The sequence below is a fragment of the Sceloporus occidentalis genome, unplaced genomic scaffold, assembly GCF_023333645.1.
Source record: "Sceloporus occidentalis isolate IW3139 unplaced genomic scaffold, rSceOcc1.0.p SCAF_9, whole genome shotgun sequence".
NCBI classification, from domain to species: domain Eukaryota; kingdom Metazoa; phylum Chordata; class Lepidosauria; order Squamata; family Phrynosomatidae; genus Sceloporus; species Sceloporus occidentalis.
In genome coordinates this window covers 39454144-39479582 of record NW_028316989.1, presented here as the reverse complement: position 1 = coordinate 39479582, position 25439 = coordinate 39454144, and the positions used below count along the sequence as shown (strand labels likewise).

Below are 25439 nucleotides of genomic sequence, written 5' to 3'. Positions count from 1 at the left end.
CTACAAATGTCTAACAGCTTCAGACCTGCTTAAATGTTCTGGTTTCCCCCAGAGAATTCTATGCAATGTAATTTGATGACAATGCTATGTTTGTCAGAGACCCCTCCCCAAATGACAGGAGCAAGGGAATAGTGATTTGATGAGTTAACAGATTAAGACATCAATCCAAGATTTTATCCTTGTTTGTTTTAACTAACTATAATATGGGTTAGCCTGAGTGCATGAAGAGATCATAGGTTTTCACTTCCACATTAGCCACATCTTTTTACAATGCCTGAATTCACTAAAGTGTAGTTTGCTCTACTGTTTAGTGCTACATTTGAATTAAGCCAAGCAGCACAAAAATGTCTCTGGCAGAAGAGTCTACAACACGTTCCTTAAATTAATTCTGTTTATAATTTGCCAACTGGGTCAACAACCACTGCTTTTTTTATCTTTATAACAATGGATTATATAACTGTTAAGTTGTACATGTAATGAAGTATATGTCTTGCTTTGCAGAAATACAAGTAATACCTAACTATGGGAAGAGTGCAACCACATTTCTCTAATTTACAGTGAAATAAAATCCAATCTTCAATTAGTCCCATTTCAGAAAATAAAAAGAAATGAATTTTAAAATATTTTTTTAGAAACATTACCTTGTGTGCTTACATGTATGGATTTCTCTCTCTGTGTTGCTGTTTTTTACAGTTGATCCTGGTGCTATTAAAACTTTGATACAGCTGGGATTAGCCTCTCCTCTCATTAAGTGAGAATGGTCTCAAGAAAGATAACTCATTCTATCTATCGTGTGCATATGGCTAGAGTCCAGACCCTGATGAGATAAAAATGTCCTTTGAGGCAGCGTCTGATCTGGTGTTAAAATAAAGCAACAACTGGTAGAGTGTAAGGGGTTTCAGCCAGCACATATTTGGATGATGGTTTCATTAGAGCTTGATGAAAGCCATACGGTACCTTTGTGGCCAGACGACACTCCATCACCCTAATATTGAAATGAGAAGTTGCTGCTTTGTTCATTTCAACACAACTGTTCGCAATAACAAAAGCTGCTCCCCCTGGAAGCTTTACATCAGTTGCCCTCAGAGGATTGAACTCTATCAGCTTGGCCTAGAAAGAAAAATGAACAATCAAGACTAATTTCAACTGGTAGCCAGTCCTATATTTAAGATCAGTCAGTCAAACACCATTTATTTCTGGGCATTTTTTTCTCTTTGCCTTGGGGAATCTATGGTTAATAAGAAGAAAACTGACACGCAACAGTAAGAAAGAACATATTTAAGCCCCCAACAGCAGAATTACTTAGCAAATCTGAATGTTTTCGTCCTTGGAGATACATTTTAAGAGTTTCCTATCAGTGGGATCAATGAATTTTGTAGAATCAACAATTCAGTTGAACAAACTCCTATATATATCTGCATCAGCAATGGCCAATAAAAAGGGAAGTCTCCTGAAGCAGTTTTGTCTTGCAGCTGAGCCAATTAACAAGATAAAAAGACCGGCCATAGAAAGGAAACAAAATATTATGAAACTGTGAGAAACAGAAATTTAACAGTAATTCTCTATCATATAATTCTCTATGGAAGTGCAGCCCTTACTTCTTCCACTTGTAGGCATTTATCTCAAATTACTTCAATGCAAGAATGGGAAAATATGGCCCTTCAGATATTTTTGGACTGCATGTCTCAGAAGACAGGTCCCAAGTCTCACCTGAAGACCTGTTTGTTGGCTGTCAAGTGGCATGAAGTGGTAGTGAGCCACCACACCACCTCATGCTGTGTGGTTCTTCTTCCCAGAAGTTTATGTGCCATTTGGCAGGCCAGGAGACCGTGACCAATTAGCAGCTGGAGGAGACAGGGCTTTCTGAGTGCCCAGTACTGAAGCTGCAGTCATGATTCAGGCCTGCTCAAGAACAGCCCCAGAAGCAACTAGCCATTCAAACCCCATTGAGGATATAGGCATGCAAGGTCAGGCCCAGCTTGAGGGCACAAGGAACTGCCTTACTCTCCAGAGGCAGGGAAACCATGCAGTGGTTATGTGCCCATGTGCATTCATTAGCTGTCACTCCACAGTCGCCCCCTGGCAATCTGGTCAGAGGGCCAGGCTGATCAGATGGCAGCCACATCAAGCCAACACTACACAACTATAACAATAAAATTATGACAGTCAAGTGGTGTGTTTGTGTGTTTCTTGGATATAACCCCCTCCTCCCATACTGACCTCTTGATGTTAAGCCCATAATCACTCTCTGTTAACTATGCTTATTTAAACTGATGGGAATGACAGGCAAGCATCCGGAAGGCCAATGTTGCCCACCCTGCTCTAAAACTTTTCATCAGCTGTATCTCAAAGGCTTCTCAGCTCACACTTAGATGGTACATACAGTTCCTTTCTCTGCAAGAAAGCAGATGGATTGGTCCATGCCTCCTCCTTGTGTGCCAATATAGCGTTCACTCTTGCTGCAAAGTTCAGCCAATTCCACCTAAGGAAACACAGAATTCAACTCAGAAAGAGAGAGGATTTTCCCGCAGACATTCTTTACAACTGAACTAATGATAGGAGATATCGGCATGCCTCAGAGTTCACTACACCTCCACACAAATTTCATACCAGTTAACTAAACTTTGATATCATATTGTTCCATCTCTAAACTGGTATTGGTTAGCCTGCATTTGGGCCTCTTTCTCTCTGTTTTCCTCTGATATATGCCAGGATTTCTTTGCCTAAAGCATGTTTGCAAATCCTTTAAAGTTTTTGGAACCTCCCACATATAAAAATCCAACTTTTTTTCTTGGTTTCTTTTCACTTGCTGCAGGACTGGGTCTATAAACACATACACAGCTATACCTCAGTTAACAAAATAGACAAGTTTGGGGGCATTACTGTTTTACCAGACAATTTGGTACCAGAGGCAGAAATAACATAAAACAACAGGGATACGTTCCTATATTAGAAGGAAGAGGAGGAGGAGGTGGTAAAAAAAAAGTAGTTAAACATGTTTCAGCAAATTCATTATTCAAAACTCAGGTCAGGGAAACCTTACATAAGTAAACAAAAGCATTTGGAACCTTCTAGAGACCACTTGAAGGCTTCTTCCAAAATGCAACCAGGGATGACATTTTCTTTCATTAGCATTCACTTTTCTTATGACTTCTATGTTGTTGCCCAAATTTGTTTCTCTTTTAACATTTTGGAATAGATGGCTTATCTTTTCTTTCCTTTTTTTCTGTTTTGCTGAACATGCATGCTCAGCAAGGAGTTCTGGAGGCAGCTACTGTTTACCTTACCTTTTGCAGGCCAATAAACTCAGCTACAGTAGGATCAGCTAGGGGAGAATTCCACTCTTTTCCTACACAGATTTATAACCCTATTAATCGTATGGAGAAAGCAGATAGAGAGGAGTATTCCAATTTCTCATAGAATGATGGAGTCATTTAATAAAGGTAAATGTGGAAAGATTTGAGACAAACAGAAGTATTACCCTCCCACACACACAGAGAAAAATTAAACTATGCAGTCAACAATTCAGTTTAAAAGCAACTTTTTGAAAGACAATCTTTTAAAATTAGACAAATTCATAGAGAGTATGCCACTAGTTTCTGATAGCTATGTGCTGCTTCTCAGATCAGCAGAAATTCCCCCAATTACTTGGTGGGGGAGAAACCCCCCCCCCCCATTTCTTGTTTGTGGTCTTTCTGTGGTCATCTGGTTTACCACCGTAGGAAACAAGATGTAGGCTATATAGGCAGGTCGGATTCATCAAAGTTCTTGTTGGAGTCTTTTGGATTCCTGCCCCCACCATTGTTAATATTGCCAAGTGCACATCACTAGCTAGTTTCCATACTTTACAGTTTGGCACTTTAGCACATGCAAAGTCCACACAAAGCAGCTTCTAGGGTCACCGTACACACTGGTGTGTGTGTGTGTGTGTGTGTGTGCCTTCAAGTCGCCTGTTGACTTATAGCAACCCCATGAATTTCACAGGGTTTTCTTAAGCAAGGAAAACTTAGTGGTGGTTTTGCCAGTTCCTTCCCCTGACATATAGCCTATAGTGGTACAGTCGGCCCTTCTTATTCATCGATTTTTTTATACATGGATTCAAGCATCCACGGTTTGAAAATGTTCCACCATTTTGCTACGTCATTATATTTAATGGGACTTGGGCATACACGGATTTTGTTATACACGGGGGATCTTGGAACCAAACCCCAGCATATAACAAGGGTCCACTGTATTTATTGGCAGTCTGACTCCCAAGTACAGGGTTTATCAATCGACCTGTGAACTAATCAATTCCCAGAATGTGATGAATTGACTAAGTGGCCTTAGGCAAATGGGCCTTAGTGCTCTGCTCAGCCTCACTGCTTCTATCCAACATATGGAGATAATGTCCTATCATACAGGGGCAGTATATCTGGAAAGTACCAATATGAGGAAGGCTGTTCTAATAGAGCAAACTGAGCTCAAGCATCAAAGACTGCAATAGGGGAAATGCAAAAAAAGTGGCACATTTTTGTACACACACACACACTTTCCTAGCAAAGGACGGCACCACAGGGTCTTAAGCTAGATAAACACTAATGTAATGACATTAACCAGCACACAGCTGTGAGATAAAACCAGTAACTCGCTGCATTTAGAAGAGAAGAATGTGGGCATGTCTGCTTACTTGTTCAGTCTCCATAAGGCATTGAAGACAGTCAAAGTTGTAAATTATGATCTTAGAGCTCCCTAATCAGGCTGAATGGTTGCACATGCCTTGGAAACCAAGAGACACAGAGCTCCTGAGACATGTAAATTCCCCCATAAACTCTGAAGTAAGAGAACAGAACTGTCAAAAATGGATTAACAAACTTGAAAATGTGCACAAGGTTTAATGTGAATAAACCTTTCAGGAGACTTTGAAGTGGAACTGCAGGCTTGTTATTGATGATCTAGATTAAGCAGATATTTTAAATACAAAGATAAAAGGTGAATATTGTTACTTGAACATTTTTTGAGGGTACACACAGAATGCTAATGCTGAATTGTTGTTAACTTATGCTAATGCTGAATTGTTGTTAACTTCCCTCAAGTCATCCCAACTCATGGCAACCCAGCGGCTGAGACATCTCTAAGACCTCCTATTCTCCACTGCTCTGCTTAGGTCCTGCAGAGTCAAGCCCAGGACATCCATAATCAAGTCTAACCATTTGCCATGTGGTCTTTCTCTCTTTCTACTGCCTTCTATCTTTCCTAGCATTATTGTCTTTTCTAATGAGTTATGCCTTCTCTAAAGTATTGGCCACATTCATAAATTACAACATGCATATACGTATTCATATCTTTATGAAGAGCTCATATGGGTGGGTGAATCTTGTTTTTTGGCATCCTGTCCAGTTTATGTAATATAAAACTTTCCAACGTTGAAATATAGGTTGAACCTTATAATAAGGGACACCTGTTAACTCTAGTTGTATTACACTTCTCATACCAGACAGAGTAAACATACACCAAGACATTCAGCCTAATAGCCAGCTGAACAGACCACATAAAATGGTAGTGATGTTTCAATTGTCTTGCTGTGCCACAGCCAAACTATGAGTGCATATTTAGCAAACAGTGTAGCACTAAGGGGCACAGTTTCAAGTAGAGGAGGCTCGGATTCCCATCACTTATTATAGTTATAATAGGTATAACCAGAACCTCTAGAAAAGTAGTCATATCTACTCTGACTTGGATGGTGCTCAGAAATGACCTAGTAGTAGTGAAGCTGTTGTAACAACAGTTATGTTTCCCTATGACTGGTCTTTGTTAGCAGTCTGGCCACTGCATTTTGGACCTGAAGGCACCAGAACATTTCAAAAATGTTTGCAAAGGTAGCCCCGCATAGAATGTCTTCCAGTGATCAAGGCCTGGATCACTGGAGTCAGATCTGACATCTCTATAAATAGTTACGGCCGGCACACTGTATTTTGTTCTAATCTATGTTGCAAGCAGCCATGGGTCACATATTAGAAAAATGTGGGATAAAATAAAAAGTTAATATGATATCAGAATTAAAGCACATATTTGCAAGGGGAAAAGGTCAATGTATAATTGTCCTTGAGAAAATGTTGACAAAAGACAAATATCATTTTATTATTTATTTATTTATTTATTTATTTTTCTGCCTCTCCCAAGGATCAAAGTGGGATTACATTATTAAAATAACACAGTACAATTCCAGAAGACTAAAGTCTGCGAAAGTCTACTAAAGTCAGATGCGTATGGTGGAGTGGAAGCCAGGGATAGGCATATATATATATATATATATATATATATATATATATATGCCATCGGTATGTGAGAATATCAATTCAAATTCAAAATCTTTTGTGTATGGAAATGAAGTGGCAAGCCCAGTTTTAAAGGTTTTTGAATTTGAATTGACTTAGTCAGATATCAATGACATATATATGTCTGTCTCTGGCTTCCACTCCAGCAAATTCATCTGAGGAAGTAGACTGAAGTCTACGAAAGCTCATGCTGCCAACTTCTTTCAGTGAGTCTGAAAGGTGCTACAAGATTTCTCTACATACTGATTCTACAGACTAATATGGCTATATCTTTGAATGCTGCCTACAGGCTATACGTTGTTCACCCCTGCTCTAAAAGGAAAACAGCAGCTCCAAAGAGGTGGTATTTATAAGAACTACAAGAGGAAGAGGAAGAGTTCAGGTCTGAACCACTGCCACCTCTACTCTAGAGCATCCTAGTGGATGCTCTTGCCTAAGCAGACATAGCTGGGGAAACTCACACCCCAACTTATTTTCTTCATTTGGTAACTAATGCAAGCCAGGATCAATCCTTGGAAGCCAGCATGATGGGAGAAGAGTGGAATGAAGGAGAAGCATGTTGCTACAGCATTAACGTATAATTACATAAACCATGGTTTATGAAGATTTGGAAAACTGCCCAGATTCTGTCAATGTTTACACTTGCTCTTATCTGTCAAAACTTCTGTATATATGATTAGTAGAGAGACGTGTGTGATGAATATGTTAAATTTACAATATAGAGTATCATAAGGTGGGCACTGCAGTGTTAGAGTACTGGACCAGATTAAACTGAAAGAATTTGAAAGGAGAAGTGCAGAAAAACCATGAAAGGGAAGGTAAGCTTTGAAGCTTTGCCAGTTTCCTTGTTAAATTGACCTTGTGGGAATTTTGCCAATATGTGCTGAAAATGCCCCATTCCACCTGCCACTCAGCAAATGGGTGTTACTTATTGAAGTGGGGGCCAAGGTGAAGGATGAATCACCATTTCCCCACATTTAACTATCAGGATATTGAGAGACCACAACGCCACATGTTTCGAGCACTTGCTGGAGCAACCACATCTGGAATGTGCTCAGGAAACTAGAAACTGCTCTATAGTCCCTGTGCGACAATCACACAATCTGGAAATCACTGTTAAAAAGGTGACCCATGCCTTCTCATAAGTAGCTTTTCAGGAACTCCTAAATGCTGAATTTCACCATGTGGTGCTAGTGACCACAAAAGGATAAACAAGACATCTGTGCTCTATTATCACGGTTAAACCATGACTTTACCTCAAAGTGTTCTTCTTACAAAATCTGTGGGATCTGACATATTTCTTTTTATCATGCAATAACTGCCAATGACGGGTGATGCCTGTGCATGTTCTTGTGAACCGTACCAGGGTTTGGAAAAGTTAATTTTTTGGACCAGAACTCCTGAGGATCATGCTGGTTGGGGGATTCCAGGAGTTATGGCTACAAAATGTAACTTTCCAAGTTCTGTTTTTATTATCAGATATTTTTTTCCTGGTTTCATGCGCAACCTGTTATTTTGGGGGGGGGGGGCTGGCTGGCATAGTTTTTAACTGACACATGAAAAAATGTGTCATGTCAGTCTGCCACAAAACAGTCTGATCTGCCATACAGTAGATGTGGTGGTATCTTATGAGGCTCTCATATTAGTGATTTACGTTTCTTCCTTGCTACTGCCTTCTCATGTCACAAAGAGTCTCCTTGATCTCTCACATCTTCCACCATCCTGGCTTTTCTCGACATCTCTTCTCAACCTTGTCTGTTAGCTACTCCAGAGTTCTCAGCAGATGTTCTTTAAAAGATTAACTGTCGTGGAGATGAGTGTAAACAACAAACTCATTTTTCTTTTACTACACAAACAGAAATGTCATAAAGGCTCCTTACGCAGCCTGCTTTGAACTTCTCGGAACAGACTGCCCTCTCCATACACACACAGCCATACACACTCTCCCTCTCTCTTTCTCTCTCACACACGTATGTACAAATTAGGCCATTACTGCCAACCACTCAGCTTCTTTCATTAAGTTCCCATTTTTTAAAAACATAAAAACTGATTCCCTTTATCCAGAGAATTGTCTGAAGGCACATGACATATAGCATATGCTCAGCTATGTAGCTCTGACGCTACAAATTGCTTGGATGGGAAACTATCTGGGAACAAAGTGTCAGTGGTACTGAGCAGCAAAAGCATGTTAAGTCCGTCTGCCAGTAACCAAACACTGCAGAATAACCAAGTAGGGCTGCAGAAGCTGTAAGTAAATTATTGGAGATGCTGTGAGAGGTGAAGAAGGATCCCAGCCCACTTCCTTTTTTTCTGATGGGTGTCTTGGCTTCCATTAAGGGTTCTGCTATTTCCCCCGCAGTTTTCAAAATTCTGGCCACCTCCTTCTGCACATGTAATCCAGGTGTTCATATCAGTTAGCAGTTATGAGTGTCGCACTGGCATTTATGAGCCAAAGATGTTTACCAATGTTGGGTTATAGAAGACACTGTGTATAGCATTTTGTGATTATGCAGTAAAATAACATTAAATCAAAAATACTTAATTAAAAGAACAAAGGGAAAAAATATCAAGAATAGTCCTATAGTCCCACAACAAGCAGAGGTTAATCTTCCACATTTGTTTCCCTTGTCTCAGTGCCCTCTATACTTCTGGGAGGTGTGATAGCACATTGTATAGGTAGTGAAGGACCCTGCACACATCACAATTAATCACACCTTAAAGAGGACAATGGGTTCAGGGCTGAAACTAAGGAGGCATGTAGTCAAGAAACAGAATAAACCAATAATTACTGGGGCTACTGGCCATATGTAGGAGCCCTCACACATTAAAAAACTAGGCTGGTACAATGTATCTTGTGGTTAATACTGGTTCAAACAAACAGAAGCATCAGGATGGCCACTCATCATCTCACTTTATACAACCCAGTCCTCTTTCTAGGCCTCCTTAAAACACTGTCCAGGCCAAATCCAATTTCAAATTAAGAACTACAGTTGGCCCTAGGTATCCATGGGAGATCCGTTCTGGACACACACACCTTGTAGACAACAAAATCCATAGATGCTCAAGCCTGCGTTGTCCCCAATGGCGGCACATGCACATGGCCGCGCCATCATTAGGGACAGCCCCCATTGTCTTGTGGCAGCATGTGGCAGGATGGTGGGGCTGTTCCAACAGGGGCTGTCCCTAATGCTGGCCACACACTGCCATTGCAAACAACGTAGGCTTGCCGTCCATGGATGCTTTGAATGCATGGACGGCAAGTCCACAGATACTGAGGGCTGACTGTATACAAAGAAAGAGAAGTGGTCATAAAGTTTCCCATTAACAGTCAGCCCTCAAGACAGCAGTCTTAGCTTGGCTAGAGTCTTACCTGTAATGTAGGATGGAACAAACCTCTATTTAAATCTGATGTTGTTGCATGCCTTCAAGTCATTTCGAATGTATGGCAACCCTCAGGCAAACCTATCACAGGGGTTTCTTGGCAAAATTGTTCAAAGAGGGTTTGACTTTGGCTTCCTCTGAGACTGAGAGAGTGTGACTTGCCCAAGGTCGCCCAGTGGATTTCCATGGCTGAGTAGGGATCTGAACCCTGGTCTCCAGACTCGGGGTCCAGCCGTCAAACCACTACACCATGCTGGCACTCTCTATTTAAATTACAGTACAGTAATTACAGTCGTCCCTTCTAATTCATGAACTCAGAATTTGTGAATTTGGTTATTCATGATGTCTCTCTTGACCCTTCCCATGCCTGGAACAGTTGATCCAGCCACTGGAGGGGTCAGGAGAGAGCTTGTGTGGGCACTTTGATCCAGGCATGGCAGGGAAGGATAAAGATCCCTGCGGATCCCCTCCAGACCCCTGCCATGCCTGGACCACCCAATCACAGCAAGGCAGGGGGTCTGGAGGGGACCCACATGGGCCCTCTCATGAGGGGAGAGGTTATTTGCGATTTTTCCTTATTTGCAGGGGTCCTTTGCCCCTAGCCCCCGCAAATATAGAGGGATCACTGTATTTCTAAACTTACATCTAAACTCCTAGTATATTTCCATGGCTGACTGGGGATTCAAACCCTATGTCTCTTCAGTCATAGTCCATCATTCAAACCACTACATCACACTGGCTCTCTATGTGCATGCATGTATATACGCAGACACACACACACATATAATTCTGTCAGAAGATAACTAGAAATATATAGATGCTTCAAAGGGTTTCAGGCTAATATCTGTGTGTCTTCTCAGCCAGTGAGCTTTTTCCTTTTAAAACCATCACCATTAAACTATGTGGAGTTGATTATGACATATCTGTTAACTGGAAATATTTCATTTCCATATAACTTCAGTTATCAACAATTACTTTAGGCCTGAGCCCAATTTCACTGAATATTACTTCAGTCTTTGGCTTCAACCAATGGCTCAGGGCTGTTTTGTTTCTTTTCAAAACAGCTATGCTGAATCACTATACTTGACCTTTCCTAAAAATGCAGCGAAATGTTCTACAAATTGAAGCCCTTAGTGCTTTGCTTTATATTTGGTTCCCCTTCTCCCCATGTTCACAAAACTAAAGTTGTACTTAGTTCTGCTCCACTGTAACCAAATGAGTGAGGTGGGAAGAAGTAAGAAAGGGGTATAACAGCTCAGAGGTTATGAGCTAACAGTTGATGCAAAGAACCCACTGAAGTCCACTGCCTTCACAGAAACAAGAAGAATAGAGTAACCCCACCCCCATGCTAGTTTTCTTTCTCATTCCATTTCCTAAAATGGAGAATGGATTTTCCTCAGTACTGTGGAAGACGGTAAAAGTAGAACATTATTCATGGTTAAACAATGCTTTTAGCAGTACCATGTAGGGTTCCTAGGTCTCTGGGTCTGGTCCTTCTTTTCTATGAACCAAAAGGAGAAATCTCAGTGCAAGACTGCTATACAGTAGGCCCTTGGTATCCGCTGGGGTTTAGTTCCAGGATCTCCCATGGATACCAAAATCCATGGATGCTCAAGTCCCACTGAATACAATGGGGTTCCCTTACATAAAATGGGTTCCCTTACATAAAATGGCAAAATCAAGCTTTGCTTTTTGGAATTTATATCTTTTAAAATATTTTCAAGGCATAGATCAGTGGTTTGAGTCCTCCAGATGTTCTTTAGTTCCCAGAATTCCTGACTCTTGGCCAAGCTGGGGGGGGGGGCGCTTCTGGGAGCTGAAATCCAAAACATCTAGAGGAACAAAGTTTGGGAATCACTGCTGGAGATGGTTGAATCCATCATGGATAAAGGATCAGTGGATATAGAGGGCCAACTGTAAATGTTTAATATGCCACAGACTGCTTTTAAATTAACTGCTACAGACTCCCCAGAGATGCCTAGCCATTTCCTCTACCTCTGAAAGTTTCTCAAACCATGGCCAGCATCAGGTTCAGTGGCAGAAAGTGGTCAGTAACGTGGAATATTGAGCTGCCACAGAAGTGCTGCTTTGTAATTTTTTCCTATCCTACTGTTAATTTTCTCAGTGGTGATCCTCTTTGTTCTGTTGTAAATGGTTGAAGCTACAGTATTTTTTTCCTTCGTCTGAGGTGCATGTGGGCTGTATTTTTGTTAGCAAAAAGTGTGGCATGGATGCTTGTTCTTCAGCTCTGCTTAAGCACTTGATTGCTTTGTCTTTCAATTTAGAATCATAGAGTTGGAAGGCACCACAAGGGTCATCCAGTCCAACCCTCTGCCATGCAGGAACACTCAATCAAAGCACCCCTGACAATTGACCATCCAGACTCTGTTTGGACATATACATACATATACACACTCTCTCATATTCACATATATATTTAAAAACTGCAGTGGCACCTCTACCTGAAAAGATCCCGAGCTTCATTCACATAATTCTAAACCACCGTTCAGTATTATGATCAAACTGACCTACTGAATTTCCTATGGCCACCCAGTGAGTTCACAGCTAAATGATAACTGCACTTTCCAACTCACAGCTTATTCCTTTAACCACTATGTTACACAAGCTGGATAATGTCTTAACACCGCAAGGGGTTAGTACTGCACATCTGGTTGGACAGTCTCCCATATTTTCTCTAAACCACTCTGCATGTGTGATGGCCTTTAAAAAAAAACTTTGGGCCATGGGTTCAATACTGTATTACAGATATCTAAACACATTATATCCGAGAACGCATATGGTGTTTTCAATTTACTTGCAACAAACAAAAGTGTGTTGTTGGTTTTAAAAGAAAACAGAGCCAGCAAATCTCTTTCTCTTTAGTTTACAGAAACACAATCCACAGTAAAAGTGAAAACAGTATAAAATTTCCTTCCTTATCAAACTGAAACAGGACTTAAGTATGCTTATCTTAGGCATGGGATGAAATCCTTAATGGTCAGAAATGTGGTTCTTCCTCCCAAACACAAACAACACACGTTCAAGGCAGTGGAGGCTGCTGATTCCAGTGCCAGTGAAGCAGAATCAACCCATAAATCAACCCAGATTTTGGTGCAGACTTTAAGAAGCTATCAACACACTAAAACCCAGAATAGTTTCACTGCCCCACTGACATTAGTGCCAATACTGACCACAGTTTCAAGATATGGCTGTCCCACAGTCACGTTATGAAGAGATATTATGAAGGGAATGTACACCACACATCCTTATTCTATCTCTTGCAAACCCTTCACCAGCTCTTAGGGAATGCCTAGAAGTGCCAGCAGTTAATAAAAAATAAAAAGGTGGCAGCCACCAAGAAACATAAGAAGGACTTGATCAAGCTCTTGCATGATGTTGTTCCTTCACTTGACAACCAGAATCCTCATTTTAGACTGAAGAATTCACTTCTATGGGGCCAGTCTAGCCTCCCATAGAAGGAAGCTACTAGAAGTCTTGTTCTAGACCTCAGAGAAGCAGACACCCATTAATGGGTTAGGTGCCATCACCCAGGCCAGGAACATGATTTCAGTAATCAAATTTAATTACTCCTTCAACTCCTCTCCAGTTCTTCAACAGCAAGCACAAAAATTATGAAAGCATAAACAACTAAGGAAAGAATGAAACTACTAAAGCATAAACAACTAAGGAAACAATATGGCACATATTATGTAACTTGGACAAGCTAGCAAGTCAGACCTGTTGTCACCATCAGATTGGGTCTGAATTTCTCCTTCTCTGCAATCTAGAAGATGACGGCACAGGAATCAACCAATCCATCATCAATACTTCACCACAGGAAGAAATCATCCACTAATGGGATCTACCAATGCAATAATCTGGAAAGTATGGACAGGTATAACTGAAAGGAAAAAGCAGTGCCCAGCTAACCGATTGTGACCACATACTTCAAAACCTGCCTTTCAAAGGCCACCATAGCAGAGGCACAATTATCAGTTTTGTAGTGCTGAGAGAAGACTGGATGTTGGTGAAGAAGGCTTTGGAGGTATATAGGCTGATTTGTCCTCTGAGGACAATGTCTGGACCAGACAAGGCTATCTTAGAAGTTTGGGCTAGGCCAAAATATAGCTCAAAAGTACAATGCTGCTTCTGCAATTAGGACACAGCCAAAGATATTTTGATCCATAAGGCAATGAGCTATCCAACAGTTCATTGTGGAACCAAGCCTGAGAATATCTTTAAAAACTTATACAGACTATTAAACTGAATTCTGAAATGGCTTATTGCAGATCACCCACACATATACACTTTTTTAACCTTTGGAAGAGTCTTTCCATTTGCCATAAGAGTCACAAGCCCTGCACAGCAGACCAAAGCACTGGAACTGGAGAGGCCCGAACTTGGAGGGATGGTGCCTTCTATAAGACAGTTCAGTCCACTTGGCTTGTCAAGACTGAAATGATCCTAGAAACAACAGAATAAAACAGCATCAAAGACATTATCAGCATGGAACTCGTAAATGCCAGATCTCACAGTACCACAATGGAACAGGATTGATTCAGGGTGGCATTGTTCTTCACCAGCAGAAAGCATAGTATTTGAGACTCAATTTCCAATCCACTGGCTATCATAACTGAAGCACAACGATGACTTTGCACTTAAGGCATGAGAGGATATAGTCTGTAAGCCAACACTTAATTCTCACCCAGTGGCATCATTAGAGTCAGTGTCACACCATTGGACTTGATGACCCTTATGGTCTCTTCCAGCTCTATGATTCTATGCTTCTAGACTGTCTGCTCTGCATTATTTTGTAAAAATTGGAATTGAGCATGTGACAACAGGCTAATAGGTTTTACCAATAGTTCATATGCCAAGATGGATGCCAGAAGCCAGATCAAACAGATATCAAATGTATTATTCTTATCTGTGTGTATGGGAGGAAATTAATAAATATCAGATGCAGTAGGCCCTTGGTATCTGCTGGGGTTTGGCTCCAGGTTCCCCCATGGTTACCAAAATCTGTGGGTGCTCAAATCCCATTAAATAAAGTAAAGTAAAATAGTGTCTCTTATATAAAATGGCAAAATCAAATTTGGCCTTTTGGCATACACACATACATATATATTTCAAGCCCTGGACAGCTGAATACATGGCTAAAGAATCAGTGCATAAGGAGGGCTAACTGAACCCTCACGGGAACAGAGGTTGGCTTTTTCCATTTTTTCTAGTAACTGAATGGAGAGCATATCCAACTGGACAGTATGATCTAAGGAACATTTTAAAAACTACAAATTACCTTTTCTAGCTAAAAATTGGCAGAACGTATTTGAAGCTGCTGTGCTTTTGATGACCACTAACAAGTGTATTTTTAGAACAAAGTGATACATTTCAAATATTTATTCTACTGTTAAACTTTCAAAATGCCTATAAACAGAATGAATGCAAACAGTCACAGACAAGTTACAGCAAGAAATTCACCCATGTACAAGATTTTTTTTTATGTTTTATAATAAGTATCTCTTGGTGAGTGTTTATGTATAAAGGAGGGAGCAGCCTGGTTCCTATTCAGTACTGAAAAACATATTTTATGCATATTTCCTTGGAAGGAAGTTACACCCACATAAAACTCTAAAGTGAAGTGGCTCTTCTCCAGGATAATGAGGACTAGAATATTGGAATTTTAAAAATTAGATTTATAAACTCTTAGATTTACAGCCCTGTGCTTTCAGTGTATGCCATCTGCCTACTTGAAGGGAATATAATACTACTCTTGTGCACCAAAGATTTTGCATTTGTGAGTCAGGGGAAGTGGAGGACATTCACCGCTGTCTTTTGAAATGCCATCTCTGTACAAAAGTTTCTTAATTACATTCTCCACTCCGTTTCCAACCAACCTCCCCTTGAACAGATTTGTATACTGTTGCTGGGCAGCAATCCATATATCACCACTAGGGTTGCAAAATTTGCCTTGGCTGCAAAGTTAAGAACTACTCATCAAAATAATGTATAAGAATTACTCAGGGGTGATGAATACACATGGTACCCCACCCAGGATCCTTTAATTTGTATTAAATATGATTTTCTATTTTTGCATTAATATATTTTTGCATCACTTATTTAATACCTATATTCGGTTTTGAATTTATTTTTATTTTATTTGTTTGTATTTTACCTTAATTATAACTGTGATGGCATATAGCTTTTAGCAGTAAATAAACTTAAACTGGGAGAGGTCAGTCTGAGTTTTGGGGTGCCCTCTCACCAATAAGCTGATGACACCCAACTCTATCACTCCTTTTCATTGATTCCAAGGAAGCTGTCTCATACTGAATCAATGTCTGTTGTCAATAATGGACTGGATAAGGGCAAACAAGTTGAAACCTAATTTGGACAAGACAAAGGTGTTCAGTGTCAGTCAAAAGGCAGATCAGGGAATAGGGACTCCACCTGTGCTGGATGAAATCTAGGCTCGGTTTCAACAGTGGACAGAAATGCATTCGCACTTCTAAAATTAGGGCACCAGCTGTTCCTGTTCCTTGAGAGATCAGATCTGGGCATGGTAACACATGCCTTGATTACATCCCATTTGGACTACTGTAACACACTCTACATGGGGCTCTCTTTGGAAGCTGTTCAGATGCTGTGGTCAGAATGCTGACTAGGTACATTTATAAGGAGCATATAACTCCTTTGTTAAAACATCTTTACTGGCTACCAGTTCGCTTCCCTCTTAATAATAATAATAATAATAATAATGAATTTACTTATATCCCACCTTTTCCCAAAGGATCAAGGCGGGTTACATAAAATACATGAAATGCACAATATAACATAATCAAAATTATATATCCTTATCTCTTACCTAAACTAAACAACAACATTATAATTACACTAACACTAAAATAACCACATTACGAATACAGATTAAAATTCAATTTTAAAATAAACTAAATTTAAAATAGGCAGGATTGGGGAGAGATCTTTGGGGAAACGAAGGCAATCCAGGTCTATATAATGGGGGGTTAGTCTGGGAAGGCCTGCCGGAAGAGATCTGTCTCGATGGCCTTTTTGAAGGCATTGAGAGTGTTAATATGACAGATCTCCTCCGGCAGGCCATTCCATAATTTAGGAGCGGCACTGAATCACAAACTCCAGGAGAACATTATTAAACCCACCTAAGGTTCCCACCATTTGCACCCATTCACCAGGTCATCCCTGTTGGTCAGGATCAGATCTAAACATAGATCAAATAAGGAATTTGTTGGTAATATTGCTATGTTACATTTTATAATGTGCTTCTACTATATGTTTCTACTCTGCTCTTGAAATTATGATAAGTCAGTCAAACCCATATACAATTGACCTTTGAATCCATGGATTCTACCAACCACGGTTCAGAAATATTCACAATCCCCCCCCCCCCCCCCAAAAAAAGCAAACCTTGATTTTGCTGTTTTATATAAGAGGTGCCACTTTACTACACCACTTTATACAATAGGACCTGAGCACAGGGAGTCCTGGAACCAAACTTCAGTGGATACTGTACCAAGAAGTTAACTTACAAACTGTTTAAAGCCTAAAACCTGGAAAGAAGAGAGGGAGGAAGGGAGGGAGGGAGGGAGGGAGGAAAAACTACAGTTCTTTTTTAAAAAAACACAATGCATTTAAATATAAAAATGATGCATTTGATTTTTTGGAATGTGGCCAATGCTGCTGTCATATCCAATACATGTCTTAAAACATCCAGTTTACAACAATGGATTATACTAAATTTACTTACCTTGATTCCTTTGAATCCACATAAGAAATAGTTGTGCCACAATGGTTTTGTTTGATTAATCTGAATGTCATTAGCATTTGTACTAAAATCTCTGGAAAATCAAATATACAGGAAAAACATTCAGTCTTTATAAATAAATGTAGTGCTTTTAAAAACAAAAACGGCATATTGCTGCCATCACCTGGCAAAGGAGCAATACAACATGTCTTGGCCAATTTATTTTCAACAAAATATTCATCTGGCTTCCTCTTTGGATTAAAAATTAAGTGGCCTAAAATGTAATCCAACTAAAAGTAAATTATGGATTTAATCTGGGATACAACTTCCTGTTGATTACCTCCTTACCTGAGGAACTCCTGTAAGAGAGAGGCAGCATCCACACTGTAGAAACAATTGTTTGTCACTGCTTTAACTGTTATGGCTAAGTGCTATGGAATTCTGGGAATTATAGTTTTGTGAGACTTACAGACTTCTCTGTCATAGAGCTCTGGTGCCACGACAAACTACAATTCCCGCAATTCCATAGCACTGAGCCATGTTAGTTTAAAATGGTGTCAAAGTAGATTATATTTGCAGTGCGGATGAAGCTGGAGCCTTCAGCAATCTTGCTTAGGACCTGTGAAAAATGATAAAACTAATTGTACAACTAATTAAAAAATAAATAAATGTTTCTATTCGTTTTACAGGCTTGTGACGGACAGGCAGCTGCTGACATAATTTTTAAAATTATTATTCTCACTGTTGTATATTGTGTTCCTGTTTTGTTTTATCAATTCAATATATACATTTATATTGTACTATTACTTTTATTTGATAGGAATCATCACCAGTAGTGAAAGGACTCACAGGTTATTGATGCTTTTGGCACTCATACTGAGAAAAAAAGCAGAATATAAATTAAATTGAATAAATGAATATTATGTGCAAGGGGATAAGAGAAATGCAATTTTATATCCAACAGATATGATGCTATATCAATTTCTGTATATGTATTTGTAATTTTATCATTATTCTTATATTTTATTAGATTTTAAAAGCTGTTTCAGAATTGTTTAAAATTCATATTTTTAATATGGTTGTTGGTTTAATTTTTCCCACTTTTGTATTCCCTGTTGTTTTAACAGTACTTTACTTAACACAAAGGGGCAAAACAGACTAGCTTGAAGTGCCAGCATGGGGGCACGGCGTTTGGATGACACATGCCCTGACAATGCCCATGCTGACGTCACACCACCCACCTGACCGACAGCATCATGGAGCTCCTTTGGCATGGCATTTATACAATGCACGCCGAAAGGTGCTCCAAAAAGTGCAGCCATAGTGGCAAGGGCACCTTTTGCCGCTTCTAAAAGGAGCGGCATTTTGCCATTTCTTTTAGAGCCAGCAAAACATCGCAGTATGCAGTTACTACAGCCCCAATCCAGCGCTGAAAGAGGCAGTGGGACACTGCTGTGTCAGGGCCATCTGTTTTGCCCCACAAATTGTGAGCTGCCTTAGGTCCCATATTGGAAATAAATAAATTAAAAAGTAAATAATGCAATTATACCTGCCGCACACGCAGCACAGGCACTACAGCAGGGTATAGTCTCATGTTTGTTTTAACTGGCTCTCCACCCTCCAAAAATATTGACCAATTTTTTTCATTCATAACCAGAGAACAGTCCCCTATCATACCCTTCCCAAGATCCTGAGCCTTCTGTAAGGGAAAGAATTTCAGCGAATTTTGCTTATTACCATTGTTATATGACAGGCATCACTTGCTGAAATGCCATCTTCTACACAAACATTACAGGTATGTGAGCCCTCTCCAGTTTTCACACTAGCAACCCTACAAACTGGCCTAAGGCCTCCTCACATGATCTCTTTCCAAAATGTATTTATTTTATTTATACATGCACGTATATCCCACCCTTCTAATATTTCCCCACTTTTTTTGCTGCAGACAGCAAATAAAAGAAACAAACACAAAACAAAACAAGACAAAACAACAACAACACAGATAATAGAAATACATAAATATGAATTTAGCAAAGGGGAAAAATAACATTCAGGCAGGACTCAAGGTCTCTTTATAGCTCAAAGCAGGTTTTCCATGTTTTCCTAAATCTTCCTTAGATAATGCTGAGAAACGATAGAACAAAAAGGAGACTTTACCCTTGATAGAAATCACTGTTTGTGCTAGGAGTTGTTATTGTTTGCCACAAAGAGTAAACTTGAAATTGGCTGCTTCCTCTTCCCCCTCCTGCTCCCCAAAACAAATAGAGATTCTGTTTCTTCCGGGCATGTCTTTTCAAAGTTCAAAACCCAAACAATAAACAAAATGGGGATGATTATATGGTATCATTTCTTGCCCCATGGTGTAAAATGTTATGATTTGTGTGGGCAGACCACTGACTTTTTTTCCCCTTGCAACTTGCTCACACCAAATGGTTGAAAGAAAAGTTGGCTTCTAAACTGGCACATTCATTTCAGACATCCATTCTGACGTGCCAAAAATCATGTGGTCTATTTGGGGAAAATAAAGAGGTTACTGAGGAAAGAACAGTTTGCAAAGATTACAAAAAATCTGACACTTTCACGCCGTCCTGGAAATTGCCAGGGCTATAATCTTATTACAGAGTTGTTGGAAATAGGTTTGGATTTTTGAGTTCAGCTGCAGAAGATCTCAGGATCCAGTGTCACAAAGTAAATAATCTTAGTTCTTTCTTTAAAATGATAGTTTGAACTGGTACAGATGACCAACTGCAAAGACAACCAAAGCAAAACATAACATGTAGCCCTGTGTTATGGTCTGGCAAAATGGCCCTCTGTATACATCCTGGGGCTCATTCATATTACAGTTACAGTGTGTAGGCAGCTCTAACTGCCACGGTTAAAGGCTGGATGGCCATCTGTCAGTAGTGCTTTCATTGTGTATTTCATCACAGGGCCTAAAGACATTAGAGGTACTTTTATTTTCCCATTCTCTAATGTGATATATGGACTTAAATCCTGGAAACCAGGTAGAGAGCAATAAAAATTAAAGGGGAAAGAAACAACAGGGATGTCATTGTGGCAGTCCATTACTGATCCCCAAGTTAGACTGTGGGATTGGATTATGCCTTTTTAGAACAGATTTTTAGAACACAATGAGAAAGGAGAGGTGTAGTAGTGATGGGTGACTTCAACTATCTTGATATTTGCTGGAAGTCAAACTTGGCCAGGAATTTAAGGTCCGGCAAATTCCTCACTTGCCTGGGAGACAATTTCATTGTCCAAAAGTGGAAGAAGCAATAAGGGAATCGGCTATTTTAGTTTAGATTCTAACCCACAGGGATGACTTGGCTAACTGGGTGCAGTGGATGCAAATTACAGGAAAAGAGATTCCAGCTAAACATTAGGAAGAACTTCCGATAGTAAGAGCTGTTTGACAGTGAAACACACTCCCTCGAAGATGGTGGAATCTCCTTTCTTTGGAGGTTTTTAAACAAAGGCTGGATGGCCATTTGTCAGCAGTGCTTTGATTGTGTACTCCTGCATGGTGGCTGGACTGGACAGTCCTTGAGGTTTCTTCCACTTCTTGATTTACTAGGTCTAGTTACCCTTGATTCATGCTTCTCACATTTCATGTTCCTATAATTTGTGTTGTACAACTTCAGACTTTGCTGTCACCTCTGAGCACGTGAACAGTTGAATGTACTTTTGGCTTGAATCCAGTTGCATCATTAGCCACAGCACTACTTCTTGTTGTTCTTGCTCTGCCCCAGTAGCTCAGTGAGTGCCTTTGGACCTGAAAGTCTCATCTTCTGGGGCTATCACTTGTTTCATTTTGCATTTTCTCATCATAGGTTTTTTATGGTAAAAGATATTCAAAAGGAATTTATGTGCAGTACTAACAAGTCTTAGCTATGGTTATTTGCTCTAGGACACATTTATTTGTCATTGTATCTTCAGAACTCTTATCTGGCAATACATTCCAAAAGAGTTGATTCTCTTCTTACCAGCTTTTTTCATTGTCCAGCTCTCACAACCATAAAGAGCAATCAGAAATTTGTGGCAGTTTAGGGACATGTATTTAGGATTCTCAATCAGAGCACAGCATATACCTCACAAAACTACAAAGCCCAGAATTCCACAGGTTTGAACCATGGCTGTTAAAGTGGAATAATAGCACTATAGCTGTGTAGTGTGAATAGGCCTGATTCCTTAAAAGGTGAAAAAAATATCTCTAGATGTATCTTACCCAGGCAACTGCAGAAAAAGCAAGGCTCAGCTCTTCCCATGCCCCCCCCCCCCACAGCTGACTTTATGGCAAATAACAACATTAATAACAAAGCCTATGGGACAGAAATTGTCTTACTGTTTTAACTGATGTACAGTGGCTATACAACCAAAGTGAAATAGTTAATAAGAGACTTACGCATACAAAGGATTTGTATTGGCCAAATGGATAACAGGAGTGGTTACAGGTTCAGCTGCAATAAGTATATCTTGTTCTACAGCCATTGGGAGAACAGCATATCCACAGTAATCTATATGTTCTCCTACCAAACAAGCAGAATATTAACAAGATTTTTGAACATTTTGGAAATCAGTAACAGCCAAATAAGCTTGTTCTGTTTAATGTGCAATATGGTTCTGTTTGAATGTGCAAAAAACCCAGGCAACCTCTATCCATTATACTAGGACATAAACATTACATAGTGCCTTAATTAACAGGTAATGCTAGAGAAAAGGCTTCCTCTTATGTGAATGAATCTCACTTGAACCTAAGGCTGGCTCACGTGCCTCTTTTGGATTCACAAAGAAATTGGAAAAGTTCACTTCTATTTTTTTTAAATCCACATAATGCCCAGATTTAGGCAATTATGATTTTCTTAAACATAGCTAGGAAGAACAAGCCAGAATAAAATAAAATCAATCATTTTCATTAGTATACCTACTACCACTATAATTCATACAATTCTTCTTCATATATTATGCTGGCTAATTTAGATGGCTACAATTCTCCACTCCTGATTTAATAGATATCTGATAAGATATGGAAAGACCTCTTCCTGAGATCTCTGAGCACTTCTGTCACTCACAGTACTTAATATTAGGCTGGATTAACCAATGGTTAGTAGGAGACAGTTTAGTATGCTTAGATATTATGGGAAGGGAACATAGCACATCTTTTCTTTAGTTAAAGGTGCCTGTCCTAGTTTATGCATCATTTATTGTCCTTCATTGGACAGAGGAAAAACTATTTGTTCTTCGATCTACAGCAGCTAAGTGCCTTGGGTCAATCCTGCATAAACACACACATCAGCTAAACATCCTGTATCTCTCATAATTTCCAAATATTCTGACATTTCTTTATGTTGTGGAAATTGTCAGGGCAAATAAGATACTATGGTTGAAAGCATGGTTTCACATGAAACCTGTGGACAAGAATTTATGCATGTTATTCATAGAATTCACATTATTCCAATTTACCTATTAGGTTGACTCTCCCTGGTGCTCGAGCATAAAACTTGGGAGCTGATTTAAATATAGAGATGAACATCTTCTTCAGCTTTAGCAACCTGAAAAGCAAGTAAGGATGTGTAAGGTTAAAATAGCTGTAATTCCAGAAGTAGATCAGCATGTACAGCAAAGCCTTTGACTGCATAGACCATGAAAATCTTTGGAATGATCTTAAAGCCATGGGAGTGCCATTACATTTGATAGTCCTGATAAAAAAAAAATCTGTACTTAGGGCAAGATGCTACTGTTAGAGCAGAATGTCGAGAAACACAATGGTTTGGGCAAGGCTTCACTCTATTACTGTTCAACTTGTACACAGAAGATACTACAGTATTTGAAGAGCAGGTTTGGATTCAGAAGAAGGAAGAGTGAAGATAGGAGGAAGGAATATCAACAATCTAAGGGCCCATACAGACAGACCAAAATAAAGCTGCTTCAGGTCACTTTGGAGGTATGCTGTTTAAATGATGCATGCATACTAAGAGTCCGGAAACTGTGCCAAAGCTACGCTCCAGTCTTTAGGATTGGAGCATGACTTTGGCATGGCTTTTGGACTCTTAGGATATATGCATCATTTAAACAACTTACCTCCAAAGCTTTATTTTGGCCTGTCTGTATGGGGCCTAAGATATGCAGATGACACCATGCTACTAGTGGAAAACATCATAGACTTGGAACAATTGCTAAGGAAGGTCAAAGAAGAAAGTACAAAGAAGGCAGGTTTGGCAAAGGATCCGACGAGGCTATATTCTCTCAACCTACCTTTTAAATCTGTACGCAGAATATGTATGTCACACACAGAGTAATATTAGACACAGAAAAAGGAGGAGTGAAGATAGGAGGCACGAACGTGAACTGCAGCTGATTCGAGGGCAGTTAACAACAACAAATGCATATGAAGTGGTAAGATCCAAGCAATGGGAAACCTTAGACTAGCTAAGAGTGAACTGGCTGTAACTTCAAAGAATAATTGAACTTTATTTCATTTATGGTTCTTCATTACTGGGTAAAGGTATATGCTGCAAGGAGAGACTATAGTCGAGTGGTTGAGTTTATCCCTGGGAGTACAAGTGTTTCCAGCTGTTGCCACACTGTGGCATTAATACATTTTAACACCACTTTAACTATAATGGCTCCATCCTATGGAATCCTGGGATGTATAGTTTGTTGTGGCACCAGAGCTCTTGGACACCTGGCTGAATGAGAGTACGTGAGAAAGGGATCTAGACCCCAAGTTGAACATGAGTCAACAGTGTCATGTGGCAGCTAAAAAGGCCAATGTGATTTTAGACTGCATCAATAGAAGCATAGTGTCTAGATCAAGGGAAGTAATAGTGCCACTCTATTCTGCCTTGGTCAGACCCCACCTGGAATACTGTGTCCAATTCAGAAAGGATGTTGAGAAACTGTGTGTCCAAAGGAGGGCGACTAAAATGGTGAAAGGTCTGGAAACCATAAAGCCATATGAGGAATGGCTTAGGGAGCTAGGGATGTTTAGCCTGGAGAAGAGAAGGTTAAGAGGTGATATGATAGCCCTGTTTAAATATTTGAAGGGATGTCATATTGAGGAGGGAGCAAGCTTGTTTTCTGCTGCTCCAGAGAATAGGACCTGGAAAAATGGATGCAAGCTCCAGGAAAAGAGATTCCAGCTCAACATTAGGAGGAACTTCCTGACAGTGAGAGCTGTTTGAAGGTGGAACACACTTCCTTGGAGGACTTTAAGCAGAGGCTGGATGGCCATCTGTTGGTGGTCCTTTGATTGAGAGTTCCTGCATGGCAGAAAGGGGTTGGAGTTGGATGGCCCTTGGGGTCTCTTCCAGCTCTTTGATTCTAGAAGGCTCAATGTGTCATTAAACTACAGTTCCCAGGATTCCCTAGCATTGAGCCAGGGCAGGTTATTTCTCAAGTGTGTTTTGGACCCATGAGTCTCAAAGGTGCTGCAAGATCTCTCTACATATTTGCTGCTTTCACCCTTAAAGGAGGGAAGCTGGGCTGGAGAAGGGGAAGCTAAGCCACGCACCTGGGGTGGTCCTCCTCGTCCTCCAGCCGGACTGGGAGGGATGGGGGGGCGTCCCCAGCCATGCCTCTCTCTCCTCCAAGCCCAGGCCAAGGTCAAAGCCAAGCAGGGAGGTTTCCTGGATCTAAAGAGCTAGAAAGACTGGGCAGCCAAAAGGGAGGAGGATCCTGCAGCCTATGAATGGCTTCCTTCCGCCTTAAAATGCATGCAGCACAAGAGTCCAGCAGGAAGCTTGTCTCTCACTCCAGCCTTCCCTTTTCCTCCCTTCCTAGACCTAGAAAGCTTTTCCATTTTGAGACCGCTTTAACTGCCCTGGCTCAGTGCTAGGGAATCCTGGGAAGTGTAGTTTTGTGAGGCATTGAGCCTTCTCTGTCAGAGGTAGCTCTGGTGCCACAATGAACTGAAACAGACTCCAGATAGACTGCAGAAATAGTTCACTTTGAGACCGCTTTAA

At 40.2% G+C, this 25439-nt stretch overlaps 1 protein-coding gene across 2 annotated transcripts in view; it reads right to left on the bottom strand.

The window, feature by feature from the left end:
- The window catches only part of LOC149307339 (N-acetylgalactosamine kinase-like), a 47652-nt gene extending 22339 nt beyond the window's left edge, over nucleotides 1-25313 (bottom strand). The window contains exons 1-7 of one of the 2 annotated variants that reach the window (XM_089538970.1): nucleotides 24989-25313; nucleotides 22939-23027; nucleotides 21881-22004; nucleotides 17482-17572; nucleotides 14016-14162; nucleotides 2384-2482; nucleotides 958-1110 (exon numbers count right to left, since the gene is read on the bottom strand). In XM_089538970.1, coding sequence (XP_089395096.1) covers nucleotides 958-1110; nucleotides 2384-2482; nucleotides 14016-14162; nucleotides 17482-17572; nucleotides 21881-22004; nucleotides 22939-23027; nucleotides 24989-25050 — 765 coding nt within the window. In that variant the 5' untranslated portion in view covers nucleotides 25051-25313. Of the gene's footprint in view, nucleotides 1-957; nucleotides 1111-2383; nucleotides 2483-14015; nucleotides 14163-17481; nucleotides 17573-21880; nucleotides 22005-22938; nucleotides 23028-23730; nucleotides 24953-24988 lie in introns of those variants that run through there. The other variant, XM_089538971.1, reaches the window with a different exon arrangement.
- Between the last annotated feature and the right edge of the window lie 126 nt (nucleotides 25314-25439).